This window comes from Corythoichthys intestinalis, chromosome 22 (assembly GCF_030265065.1).
Source record: "Corythoichthys intestinalis isolate RoL2023-P3 chromosome 22, ASM3026506v1, whole genome shotgun sequence".
In the NCBI taxonomy this organism is placed as follows: domain Eukaryota; kingdom Metazoa; phylum Chordata; class Actinopteri; order Syngnathiformes; family Syngnathidae; genus Corythoichthys; species Corythoichthys intestinalis.
The window spans coordinates 2,879,068-2,893,562 of NC_080416.1; the positions used below are offsets into that span (position 1 = coordinate 2,879,068).

Genomic DNA, 14,495 nt, shown 5'->3' on the forward strand with positions numbered 1-14,495 from the left:
AGCAGTGTAAGTGTTGATACATTGACATCCTATTCAATGCTGCCTTATCGCTAATCCTGGCACCGATAGTTACTCTACTTGTGCGTGTCTAGTTGCACCCAGTTGTTCGTGAATCAAATCAGACGTGTGATAGTCCTGCCAATGCGGGCAACTGCCCCTCCAAAGCCAATCGGGGGAGTTGGTGGGGAGAGCCGGCACAGCCCATTCCTCTTTTCGCAGCTTCAGTAGTCATCCCAAAAAATTTACTCAAGCACAAGTAAAAAAGTATTCGGTGAAAAGGATAATTAATGTGTGACTGTGAGTAACTGCTTACAATGTGTTTTTTTTCCCCTTAATCAATGGTATATATAGTGTTACCTCTACTTAAGAATGTCTCTACATGAGGAATTTTCAGGTTAAGACACAGCTCAACGGGAAAATATTGCCTCTTGTTACAAAATAAATTTCACAATACGAAAGGCAAAAATTAAAAGTATTAAAAGTATGGCTGGTACTGAACGTAACTTACTTATAGCTGCTCTGCCATTGGCTATTGCCTAGCATTCCTTGCATCCAATTGGCTAAAAAGGACCTCTACTGTATGTGTATGTGTGTATCCCAGCATCCTCTTCATTCGCCCCTCGTGTTCCGACAGCTTTACATGAGTGTATTAACTTTTATTCTTTATTCTTTTTTTACACTATGCACAACTCTGATTTTATGTTTATTGTGCAATAATATAATTGTAACATGTATTTGTTCCATGTTTTGATGCATTTTTATGCAGTATAAAACATTTATGTTTGAATTTTGGGGGGCTTGGAATGGATTAGGGCATTTACACGAAAAACGCGTCTCTACTTACAGAATTTTCAAGTGAAGAAACTACTTCCAGAACCAATTCACTTCATAAGTAGAGGTACCACTGTATTAGGTAAAATACACAAAAGTAATTGAATTCTGAGTAGAAAAAAAACAACAGAAATGAAACATCACCCACGCGTCCAAAGAGCATCAGTGCCCTCTAGTGGAGAAATAAGTTCCTGCTATGTAATTAAAACAATTATATCTCCGGTTTTCCATGGTCTATCAGTGCCAAATAAAAACTTGGAGAGGTTGAAATTAGGGCTGTCAAACGATTAAAATTTTTAATTGAGTTAATTACAGCTTAAAAATTAATCGTAATTAATCGCAATTCAAACCATCTATGAAATATGCCATATTTTTCTGTAAATTATTGTTGGAATGGAAAGATAAGACACAAGACGGATATATACATTCAACATACGGTACATAAGTACTGTATTTGTTTATTATAACAATAAATCAACAAGATGGCATTAACATTATTAACATTCTCTTAAAGCGATCTATGGATAGAAAGACTTGTGGTTCTTAAAAGATAAATGTTAGTACAAGTTATAGAAATTGTATATTAAAACCCGTCTTAATGTTTTCGTTTTATTAAAATTTGTAAAAATTTCAATCAAAAAATAAACTAGTAGCTCGCCATTGTTGATGTCAATAATTACACCATGCTCACTCATGGTGTAACACATAAAATCAGTTGGACCCAAGCGCCAGCAGAGGGTGCCAAACACAAAAAAACAAGTAACAAGCAGACTTTACACTATGCTGTCATTTTAATCTGTTTGAGCGGGGTTTTTGCGTTAATTGCGTCAAATATTTTAACGTGATTAATTTAAAAAATTAATTACCGCCCGTTAACGCGATAATTTTGACAGCCCTAGTTGAAATCCACACTTTCGAGTAGGGTTGTTCCGATCATGCTTTTCTGCTCCCGATCCGATCCCGATCGTTTTAGTTTGAGTATCTGCCGATCCCGATATTTCCCGATCCGATTGCTTTTTTTTGCTCCCGATTCAATTCCAATCATTCCCGATAATTTTTCCTGATCATATACATTTTGGCAATGCGTTAACAAAAAAATGAATAAAACTCGGACGAATATATACAGTGGGGAGAACAAGTATTTGATACACTGCCAACGGCATTTACATTATTAGCATTCTTTCTGTGAGAGGGATCCACGGATAGAAAGACTTGTAATTCTTAAAGGATAAATGTGACTTTGTATATTGTGACTAAATATTGCCATCTAGTGTATTTGTTGAGCTTTTAGTAAATTATATTGTAGCCATTTAACTGTTCTGCCCAAATGCATGATTGGAAGTGCAACCATGACTGTGCATAGTGCCACCAATTGATTTATCTTCTCTGCGTTTTGAAGTAACATAGGGTGTTAAGGAAAAGATCAACCACTACCGTTTTTCCCCACATTGCTTCCCATGATATTTCTAATTGTTGAGAGAGGGATTTTAAGGCTTCAGCCAATTAAAAAGAGGCTCCAAAGACTGCCAAAATTCTCTCTACTCATATTACGCTGCCTGTTAGCTCTATATATAGGTAAAATGGCGCCATTATAGAATGAACGCGACAATGCGTGAGTGGGTCGTGCAGTGCATGTGTTAATTGCATTACATATTTTAACGTGATTAATTAAAAAAAAACAAAAAAATTACCGCCGTTTACGCGATAAATTTGATAGCCCTACTTTAAGCCAAAACTAAAGACTCTGGATGAATGTAAGACATTTTGTCTGTAACGTTAAATACTATTAGAAAACAATTTAATTAAAATATATATATATATTAAAAAAAGGCATGTCCAATAATTTTTTGCCGATTCCGATACTTTGAAAATGACGTGATCGAACCCGATCGAGATTTTCAAGATTGTTTCTAGTGCGCACCAAAAACTATTTGGTATATACTAGCATTAAATAACATTTAAGCTAGCGGACTTTTGTGATGAAGTTAGCCGATTGTTGTAAACATTAGCAACATATAGCATATAAGATATCGGACGTTTGCGATACAAGTTAGCCAATTGTAACAATGCAACAATTGGCTAACTTGCATAGCAAAATTCCGCTATCTTAAATGCTATACAATATTAATGTTTACCAGATAGTTCCTGGTGCGTACCAGATTGCTTAAATTTGTTTAGTTTTTTTTCTGTCAGTGTCCATTCAGGGGCTCTTTATCATTCTGATTCTGAGGCAGGGAAAACTATTCCATCATCACTTTCTTCAATGATGAAAGTATTATACTGTGCTCGTGGTGACTAAACAACACACTTTAATTATACGTGGTTGTTTTAATACATAATCTAGAAATTGAAAGGTCTTTTCTTCCAGGAAAGAAGAGTGAACTTTAGGCTTTTAATGAAAATGTGCCAAGATTGTGGCAGTGAAAAATTACAGTTCAGAGCAGAGGGGGTCCGACCACAGTTTTAAATGCTTTTCTTGGCATCTTTCAAAGCCTATGGGAGCATGGCCCGCTGTCAAGAATGCATCACTTAAGTAGTGGTATGCCTGCTATCGAGATAGTGGCAACGAGAACGGCGGGGGCCTCTTTTCCGTGTGTGATGCAACAATTTGGTTTCACGCCGTCGCTCTATCACACACACATAAGCACACACATTTTGGGAATGGCAGACAAGCCCATGATACTGATAAGAAAAAAAGCTTAGCCAGCTAATGTAATAGAAAGTTTATAATATCCGAAAACCTCCGTGCCATTTTTAGTCAGCATTAATGTTGAACATTGTAGAGCTGACAATTTGGATATGTTGGCTGTTAGAGGGAGCAGTACTGACTGCAGATGCTGACCTTTAGTCGAATGCTACGATCCGCTTGCCACTAGAACACTACATGGCTAATTAGTTTCAGTGGCATTGAATTTTTACTGGCACAGCACACCTTGGGCAAGCTTAAGGGCACATTGGAAGAAAACAGAGAAAACCATGGGGTTTGCGAAAAAGAAAGACGTTTTGGGGAAGACGATGCGTCCATTGGAGGGTATTAAGATAGATTCCTAAAAGGCAAGAAGGCAGATCTTTCAGTTGAACAGCCACACATTAACAATCCTGATGGCTTTCAAATTAAAACGTTCCTAATTTCCCGATAATTTTCAAGTCTTATACACAGCTAAAAACACTTACTTACACAACATATGCAAACATTCTGAATGAGTAGTGAAAGCATGAATAGGTGGATACTTGAAGGGGAAGTCTTTTGAAAGGACCAATCAGAGAAGCCCCCCATGTGAGGAAAATGTTGCATAAAGTATTTAGGTATACAAATTGCGAAATTTTTACGAAAGAACTGATAAATAATGCTTAGACACAAAGAAATAGCGAGAGACAGCGAGAACCAAAGGTGGTATTTGTCACATGGAAAAATCCATTTTGCCACATGGCAAAAAAAATGCCACATGGCAAAATCCGTTTTGCCACATGGCAAAAAAAAAAATATATATATATGGCAAAATCAATTTTGCCCCAAAGGAAAAAAATGCCAGATGGCAAAATCCATTTTGCCACATGACAAAAAAAATGCCAGATGGCAAAATCCATTTTGCCACATGGCAAAAACAATGCCACATGGCAACATCCATTTGCTACATGGCAAAAAAATGCCACATGGCGAAACCAATTTTGCCGCATGGCCCAAAAAAATGCCACATGGCAAAATCTATTTTGCCACATGGCAAAAAAAAAATGCCACATGGCAAAAACAATTTTGCCATATGGGAAAAAATGCCAGATGGCAAAATCAATTTTGCCACATGGAAAAAAATACCAGATGACAAAATCAATTTTCTCACATGGCAAAATCAATTTTCTCACATGGCAAAATCCATATTGCCACATGGAATAAAAAAAATGCCAGATGGCAAAATCCATTTTGCAACATGGCAAAAAAAGGCCACATGGCAAAATCCATTCTGCCATATGGCAAAAAATGTCGCATGGCAAAATTCATTTTGCCACATGGCAAAAAAAAAAAAAATGCCACATGAAAAAATCCATTTTGCCACATGGCAAAAAAAATGCCACCAGGCAAAAGAAATGACACATGAAAAAATCAATTTGCCGGATGGCAAAAAAAAACATAGCAAATACCACTTTTCGTTCTCGGCCTTGCTGGAAATAACACCGCAATGAGTATTAATGACACCACGTTGAGTGGTTGGCAACCTGGGATAATCACATTTGATTGGCTAAAATAGTACCAGGATAGAAAATGCTGGCTTTTACACTGTGAAAGACGATCTGAAAAAAAAAAAGAAAATCCAGAAATCACAGCGGACAAGCACCTACCCGCCCATCATTTCTAAGTGGGACAACATGCAAAATCGCAGGGTGTTCAAATACATATTTTCCTCACTGTACATACATACAGTCATATTGTATATACTGTACATACATACACACACATACATACAACAGAACTTTATGGTCATATCTTTACAACATCATCTTGTCTTTTTATAATAGCAAGCTTCAGACAGCTGTCTAACAGAACAATTGTTTAAACAAAATAAATCTAATATTTCAGTTAGTTTTGGCCACATCCTGCTATATCCAAAAGATATAAGTACTCAGCTTGCTTTCAAACTTTTTGGGGCCTCTCAGACAGATGGGGTTCATATTGGTCAGTGTGGAAAAATACTGCTTGACTTCAAACATGGTTACTGGGTACCAAACAGTGGTAAACATGTTCCCCATCTCAAAATACTGGTTGAAATATTGTCCATATTGTTTGAGGAACTTTCTGGAACTATTACCAAGAAAAGATTATGCAACTAGACAGCCATTTTGAAGCCTGTTTTTCACAATCTGCAGGCATTGTCTCTCATGAAAGCAGTAGGGCCGAGAATGAAAAGTGGTATTTGCCATGTGGCAAAACGGATTTTGCCATGTGGCATTTTTTTTTTTGCCATGTGGAAAAACTGATTTTTCCATGTGGCATCGTTTTTGCCGTGTGGTATTTTTTTGCCGTGTGGCAAAATATATTTTGCCATGTGGCATTTTTTTGCCGTGTGCAAAAATATATTTTGCCATGTGGCATTTTTCTCTGCCATGTGGCATTTTTTCTTGCCAGAGGGCAAAATGGATTTTGCCATGGGATTTTTTTTTTTGCCATGTGGCAAAATGGATTTTGCCATGTGGCATTGTTTTTGCCATGTGGCAAAACATTATTCCATGTGGCATTTTTTTTTGCCATGTGGCATTTTTTTGCCGTGGGGCAAAATGGATTTTGCCGTGTGGCATTTTTTTTGCCTTGTGGCAAAAATGATTTTGCCATGTGGCAAAATGGATTTTGCCATGTGGCATTTTTTTTTTTGCCATGTGGCAAAATGGATTTTGCCATGTGGCATTTTTGTGCCATGTGGCAAAATGGATTTTGCCATGTGGCATTTTTTTTTGCCTTGTGGCAAAATGGATTTTGCCATGTGGCAAAATTGATTTTGCCATGTGGCATTTTTTTTTTTTTTTTTGCATTGTGGCATTTTTTGCCATGTGGCAAATGTATTTTGGTATGTGGCATTTTTTTGCCATGTGGCTAAATGTATTTTGAAATGTGGCATATTTTTGGTATATAGCAAAATGGATTTTGGTTTGTGGCATTTTTGGGGCCATGTGGCAAAAAAAATGCCACATGGCAAATACCACTTTTGGTACCCCTTTCTCCATTAAAGGTGAAGTTAAGAATTTTTGACAATAGGATTAATCTTCGAGTTGGCTGGGTTTAATTAGTCGGTGGAGTTGATTTTTAAAAAATTCCGTGCAGTTTGTTATTTATTTGTTGGTTTCAGGGCTCCGGAGTGGCTAAGCTAGCACGAGTCAATGGTGCCTGCTTAGCATGCCTATAAAAAACGATATTAACAGATCTAAGTAGTGCTGCAGCTATCGATTATTTTGGTATTTGATTAATTTATCTACTAGTTAGTTCGAATGATCGAGTAATCCAGTAATTAATTATATATAAATAAACCCCTGCTAACTTGTAGATTAAGCTTTGGGTAAAAAATTCTGAACTTCCCCTTTAATGATTTTTTTTTCTCCTAAAATATGAACAGGCCTGATGGAGCTGCAGTAAGCTAGTTGAATATGTTTGTTCACTTTTACGTCCGTATGTGAACAAAAGAATTTCATAGAGCGCCAACATCACTCTGACTGTGTGTTTGAGCTTGATGAGGTCTTGGTCTGCGATTCCTTTGGGAGGTGGTCCAATCTAGGCTTTATTAGGCTTTGGTGAGCTTTGTGCAGGCGGGCCAGTGTACTTTTCTCTATCAAGAACATTTTGCAGAAGTGTAAGAGTACTCGAAAATTCACAACAAATAGTTGGTCACAGTGTAATTGGGTGAACACAGTGAACGTGACCTTTTGTATTTCTGGATCGTGCGCGACCTTTCGTTGGTTGGTGATTGCATTTTAGTTTGATCAAAATGGCTTTGTGAGAACTTAATTACATCATGTGAAGGAAACAACAATTGGTTTTACTATGAAGAGTCTGATGGGAAAAGAGTCGGGGGGTGGGGGGGTGATGATATAACATTAAATGTTGGATATTTTAGTGTTTCGCAGAGGTAGCCAAAAATTTTACTCAAGTAAAAATAAGCCAAAATAATGGCACTCCAGTAAAAGTAGAGGTGCTACTGTATTGTAAACTATGCAGTTTCCATTTTTAAAGGTTATGTTTGTAGACAGCTCATATTTTTTATGTTTTTTAATGTTCGGTTTAAAACCTGTAATAGTTTAAAGTTGATGTAGTTCCATTTATTTTTAAGAAAAATTAGCAATGACAAATACAGGCCACAATTTCTTACAGAGTGCATTGTGAGTTAATTTAAGAATGGTAGAACAAAATAAACAGAATTATAAAATCAGCTCGCAGTATGACGCAGTGCACTTCTACATAACTGCAAATGTCAACCGCAATATAAACAGAATGTCAAATAAATTATTCTCCAACAAAGGTGGGCATTGTATAATTTAAGAAATATGACTGTATTGTGTCCTATTAGAACGAGCAAGTGCATTTAAGTTTGTGGCTCGCGTACATTTTATTCAGTTTAAAGCAAGGGTGTAGGTTATGTCTGAACATTAGCAGGGACGATGTAAAAACATATCCTGCATGTACACGTTTTGCGGGAGCCGGGACATTAATAAGACCAACTGACTGTGTGAACAGGGTTCAGGACTACATTTCTCATACATATGAACCTTATTAATAAGTAGGCTAAATCCGGGCTGTATCGATCGCGAATGACCTGTCAATCACAGCGCTATTGCAGGTAGCTTTCGGCATCCCCCCAAATAATTTTTTTTTTTTTAAATTAACATACTTAATTAATGAATATGTTGTGTGTTTGGTTTGTTGTATGAACAGCATTTGAGGTTATGCAGCAACATTGCCAGCAACACTTAGTAACTTTTCAGTTTTGGTCAATTTTAGCGACACCGGTGGACTCAGACAAAGAGCTTTTTCCGTTGCAAATTCTCGTGAATAGATGCTTAAATCCCTGAATTCTTTATCGATATGGACATAAAACAGTCTCGATTCTTGGTTAAAAGCAAAAAAAAAAAAAACTTGCAGTTAGCATATATTTTACATAAATATTGCAAACTATGATGCTCATCAGTAAGCAAATTAGCGGCCGCCATATCAAGAAAACGCTTTTTTTCCCTTGAAAGTTCTTGTGACTAAATTGAATTCTTTATAGATATGGATGTAAAACGGTCTTGAGTCTTGGTTAAAAGAATAAAATAAATTTAAAAAAACGTTCAGTTAGCATTTATTTTACATAAACATTGCAAACTATGATGCTAGTCAGTAACCAAATTAACGGCCGCCATATGTAAACAAAGCTTTTTCCGTTGAAAATTCTTGTGACTAAATGTTTAAATCCCTGAATTCTTTATAGATATGGACATCAAACAGTCTCAATTCTTGGTTAAAAGCAAAAAAAAAAAAACGTGCAGTTAGCATATATTTTACGTAAATATTACGAACTATGATGCTAGTCAGTAAGCAAATTAGCGGCCACTATATTAAGAAAAAGCTTTTTTTCCGTTAAAAATTGTGATTAAATTGAATTCTTTATAGATATGGACGTGAAACGGTCTCGATTCTTGGTTAAAAGCAAAAACATGCTGTTAGTTTTATTTTACGTAAACATTACGAACTATGATGTTAGTCAGTAACCAAATTAATGGCCGCCATATGTAAACAAAGCTTTTCCATTGAAAATTCTTGTGAATAAATGCTTAAATCCCTGAATTCTTTATAGATATGGACGTAAAACAGTCTCCCTTCTTGGTTAAAAGCAAAAAAAAAAAAAAAAAAAACGGGCAGTTAACAGTTATTTTACATAAATACTGCGAACTATGACGCTAGTCAGTACGCAAATTAGTGCCATATCACAGAAAAAGTGCTTTTTTCCGTTGAATATTCTTGTGAATAAATGCTTACATACCAGATTTCTCTATACATATGGACGTAAAACAGTCTCGATTCTTGGTTAAAAGCAAAAAAAAAAAACTTTTTCAACCCAAGCCCGGCGTTAGATCACTGCATGTGACCAACTGCTAATAAATGAAGTGGAGTGTGGCTCGGCCCCCTTTGGGAAGGCATGACACAGTGAATGGGGAATGTGTACCATCAATATATTATGAAGTCTATGGTTTTGCTTTAAGGAAAACTGCGTTTCCCACAAGGACCAGCGCACACCCGTACAGTGTTGTAAAATCAAATCTCCTGTGTGTGTGTTTAGGTCAAGTCATCAGCCAATCAAACGTGCGTTTGAGGGGGGAAAAAATGGACTGTCACATTCAGCAAGTGAAAACGGGTAAATGTACGTCTGAACATAGTGAAAACAATTCACTTAATAATGGTAGGGTCAATTCTATCCTTACAACATACGGGAAGACAATCTAAATTACTTACCTAGATAACAGAACTCATTATATAATGCAAATAAGGTTGCTTAAAAAGTTGGTGGGGACAATTTGAGCACCCTCAAAAGTTTCTAGTGTTAGGTCCCGACCGTCCCTATGCAAACCTACGCCCTTGGTTTAAAGATAAATGGACTTCAATTGGATTGGTATGCATACTCCTCAGTGCAAAAAGCATCAGTCAGAAACACAGCATGATGAAGCTAAGCTACAGAAAGCGAGAGAAAGCTACGTATCTGTACATAGAAGTGGAAATGTTCCCAGTACGTACGGTTGACAGAGTTTGATGAGGTCCTGGTCGGTTGTCCCAGGTGGCAGGCCTCGGATGTACAGGTTGGTCTTACTCAGCTGCTCTGCCGCTCCCTGGCTGCAGCTGTTGGTGCTGGGGCTGGGAGGAGCCATTGGATGAGGGGGTGGAGCATAGGGCTGCTGGGAAGGGAAGGAAATAAACATTTGAAATCAGTAACTAGTCAGAGTTCCTTGAATTTGTCACGCACTGATATTTACCAGTTCCATATTGATACATAAACATAGTGGAGGAGATAGTACCTTTTCTCGTATTTACCGATCGACTGTTTTACTCTAACACACCCAATATAAAATGAATAGCACCTACACCATAGTTTAAGGAAAACAAGCAGAATATATGGCATAAGAGATACATGATGCCTTCTTATCACGGACGCTGACAAGCCCATGTCTGCACCACCAACTTTCGCAATCAGTTCTCCCGGTCAGTCCAGAACAAATGGCGGGACGACCTGTCCCAACACAAGAAACACCGGAGAGCGCCCGATATCCGACTGATAACACGACTGACAAGACTCCAAGAGCCCCTTTGACGCTCAGGTGGCAAAATCCACTTGCCTGGTATACCAGACTCACCGCTGTTTCAGCGATTGAGTCTGGCGACCGTCCGGCGGATCAAATTCCGAGGGCGGAGCAAGCCACAGCAAACAGACAGCGGAGTGGACCAGTCAGCGACGGGCAGACGTGACGTTGTTAAAGCGACAAGTAATTAGCGTGAGCGGAGAATGGAGAAGTTTATTCAACATGGCTAGTGCGAGCCATGTTGAGTGTTGTTAATGACTTGTTTCGATGTGTTTTTGGTCATTTAAAACTGGTTTTACCGCAGACTGGAACATATTCTCAGCTCTCCCGTTCGCCATCTGTGTTGTTGTAGAGACGACTTTCGGCGTGCAAGAGTGACGTTACTCGTTAAGAACACGTCACGCAAATAAACGAATCTGATTGGACGGTTGATTCTGTATCTTTCTTGACAGGCCGTTAATGGGCTGGGTCCCAGACTATTTCTCACAGTGTTTGAAAAATACAGGGAAAATAGTCTGGCTGTGCCAGGCAAAAAAATCCACAACCCTCGTTGCCCTGACAAATCCTCCAGTCCAATCCACAGACAGACAAAAATCTTAAACAACACATACGGCTGTAAGTTGTTTCAGCTAATATATGTTTGTGTATGCATTTGTAATTAAGTTTACAGCTAGAGTTTGTGGAGTTATGTGTGAGCGATTTGCTATGAGAGTTGTAAATACGTTAGCATTCGTAGCATTTAAGCTAGCGGTCTTTTTTTAGGCAAATTCGGCTAATTTATTTACTAGATTTATGTTGATCAGACTAGACAGACGTTTGAACACCAATTGTTTTGTGTCACGTGTTTTTTTTTTTTTTGTGAAAATGCGTATCGTTTTGAACATAAGTCATAGACTTCATAATGATTGACGGGTCAGATTCGACCTTCAGTGCGCTACGCCTTCAAGTAGGGGGCCATCCACAATCCGCTTCAGTTATTCGCAGTCGGTCGCAGCGACACATGCTGCGATCCAACGCCGGATTTATATTGAAAAAGTACGAAAGCTGTACTACATACGAACAGGAAGGATTGTCTCAGGTGTGATTTGTTCAAGGATTCAAGGTTATTATTATTAAAAGTTGTGAAAAAAAAAATCAATGTGGGAAATTAGCCGCTAACAGCATTGGCATTATACTTCTCAATATTTACGTACAATAAATGCTACCTGCACGTTTTTTTTTTGCTTTTTGCTTTTAACCAAGAATCGAGACTCTTTTACGTCCATATCTATAAAGAATTCAGGGATAAAAGCATTTATTCACAAGAATTTTCAACGCAAAAAGCTATTTGTCGTACTAAGGGTGCTGCCACAGTGACTTAAAACTAGCAGCACATACGACATATTTATGCAAAATAAATGCCAACTATCTGTTTTTTTTTTTTTTTTTGCTTTTAACCAAGAATCTAGACTGTTTTACGTCCATATCTGTAAATTCAGTTATTTAAGCATTCACAAGAACTTTCAATGGAAAAAGCTCTTCGTTTACATTTGGCGGTCGCTAATTTCCTAACCGATTAGCCTCATAGTTCGCAATATTTACATAGAATAAATGCTACCTGCAGTTTTTTTTTTTTGCTTTGAACCAAGAATAGAGACAGTTTTACGCACATATCTATAAATAATTCAATTTAAGCATTTGTTCATAAGAATTTTCAACGGAAAAAGCTCTTTGTTTCCATTCAGTCAGCTTTGACGGAGATAGGCCACCAATGAATCTATGCATGAATGTACATGTGTTACAAAAACTTCAAAAAACACAGTTGCTTTGCTTGCTGTCTGTAAAGCTGAATAACTTCACGTTTAGTGAGGACAGAACACGTCATATTGATAAAGCAAAAAATAGATACTGTGACGTACAATAAGGTACTGATTATGCGACAAAACAAGGAAAAAAACAACTGGAGACTAAATGGTGGACGAGACTCCGGCGTCGTGAAGTCAAAATCGCATAAGTCAAGTACGTCGTAACCCAGAGACTACCCCTATACACCAAAGTGACCACCTCCATTTTTTACAACCACCATCTTCCAAAATGCAATAAATCTGCAACCTGATGGGCTTGTTGTGTTGTTAGCATCGATGCATGTTACACGAGTGAGTTTTTTCCAGCTCGCTGCTATTTATAACTATATTGCAAGAACACTGCACATACTGACACCGAAGGGGCATCGGGATCCGCTGGGCATAAGCGCACAAAGAGCAATTAAAGAAGAATAAGAAGATACAAGACACAAACACGCTCTAAAGTGATGGATGGTATGAGGAGGGGAGTTCACATGACTAAATATCACCTCTAGTTAACCAAGTTAACCCACTGCCCTCTTCAGGGAGAACCTACTGAGTTCTTTACATACACACGCACGCAGTTGAACACGCACATAAACTCACACACCATTAGCTCTCCATTCTTCCCCACATGTTAGCAGCGCCCACTGGAGCATGGCTGATTTGATGCGCTATTTTAAGCGCGTGCGCCATGCCAGCGTGTCGCCTCCGAGTCCTCAGACAAAGTGTCGAGGTCCACTGAGCGTGAAGAGGGAGCCACGTCCATCAATGGACGGCCAATTACCATGCTGAGCTAAGTGGAACTAATAGCTAGCTAGACGCAGGGCTGCACACACTCATACACAAGCACACACAGACACAGGACCAACATCTAATGTCAAGTGATAACACAGAAATACAAGAAGGTACAATGAACTTTAATGCCATCTATAGGAATAGTGAAGTTTTAAAGGTTCAATACCCTTTAATCTGATTGTAACCTGTATACTAAGATATACATTTTTAGGAAAAGAAAAAAACTTCCAGTAACAATATTACAGGTAGTCCCCGGGTTACGAACGAGTTCCGTTCCTACGCTAGCAACGTAAATTGGAATTAAACTATTAAGTAACCCAAAATAACTATCCAAAAGTATCTGTTTAATGATGAAGGATACACTGCCCTCTGATGGTAGCGTTGGGTGTAGCTGGACGAACTAGACGGAAAATGCGCCTGTTTCCGTAACATGTTCACAATGTGTGATGCTTTAGCCTTTAAAGTTCTGTGTTGAGTGATGACACTAAATATAACTCTCAGCATTGGCATAGTGTTCACGTTAGCATTAGCATGGTGATTGTCATCTTAAACCGTTGTTGTTTTCGTCAGCGATGACAAAAACGATTTTTTTTTTTTTTTTTTTTTTTTTTTTATGAAGACGAGCTAAAAAGAGCTCTTGGAAGACTAAAACATAACGACACGAATGGGAGTTTTCATCTGACAAGAATGTGAACGAGACGAAAATGCGCCATAGTTTCCTTCACATGTCTGCAACGTGTGATGCTTTAGCCTTTAAAGTTCTGTTCTGAGTGATCACACACTAAATATACCTTGTAGCATTTGCGTTAGCATTAGCATGGTGAGTTTGATCTTAAACCACTATTGTTTAAAGTTCTGTGCTGGGTGATGATCACAAACTAAATATAACTTGTAGCATTAGCATTAGCATGATAAGTGTCATTTTAAACCAGTGTTGTTTTTGTCAGGGATGATGATAACGAAAATATTTCGTCGACGAACAATTTTTTCATGACGATGACGAGCTAAAAATGTGTTTTGGGAGACTAAAACATAACGACAGGAATACCAGTTTTTCGTCTGATGAGAAGAGAACGAGACGAAAATGCATCGTAGTTTCCGTCACATGTTCACACTGTGTGATGCTTCAGCCTTTAAAGTTCTGTGCTAAGTGATGAGCACACACTAAATAATAACTTGTAGCATTAGCATAATGTTCGCGTTAGCTTTAGCAGGGTGAGTGTCATCTCAAATCAA

General features: G+C 38.0%; 1 protein-coding gene across 5 annotated transcripts in view; it reads right to left on the reverse strand.

Moving 5' to 3' along the window:
* Window positions 1-14,495, reverse strand: part of rbms3 (RNA binding motif, single stranded interacting protein) — a 629,442-nt gene that overhangs the window by 379,171 nt on the left and 235,776 nt on the right. For 3 of the 5 annotated variants that reach the window (XM_057827863.1, XM_057827866.1, XM_057827861.1), the window contains exon 2: window positions 10,079-10,236. In XM_057827863.1, coding sequence (XP_057683846.1) covers window positions 10,079-10,236 — 158 coding nt within the window. The remainder of the gene's footprint in view (window positions 1-10,078; window positions 10,237-14,495) is intronic. The other 2 variants (XM_057827865.1, XM_057827862.1) reach the window with 1 other exon arrangement.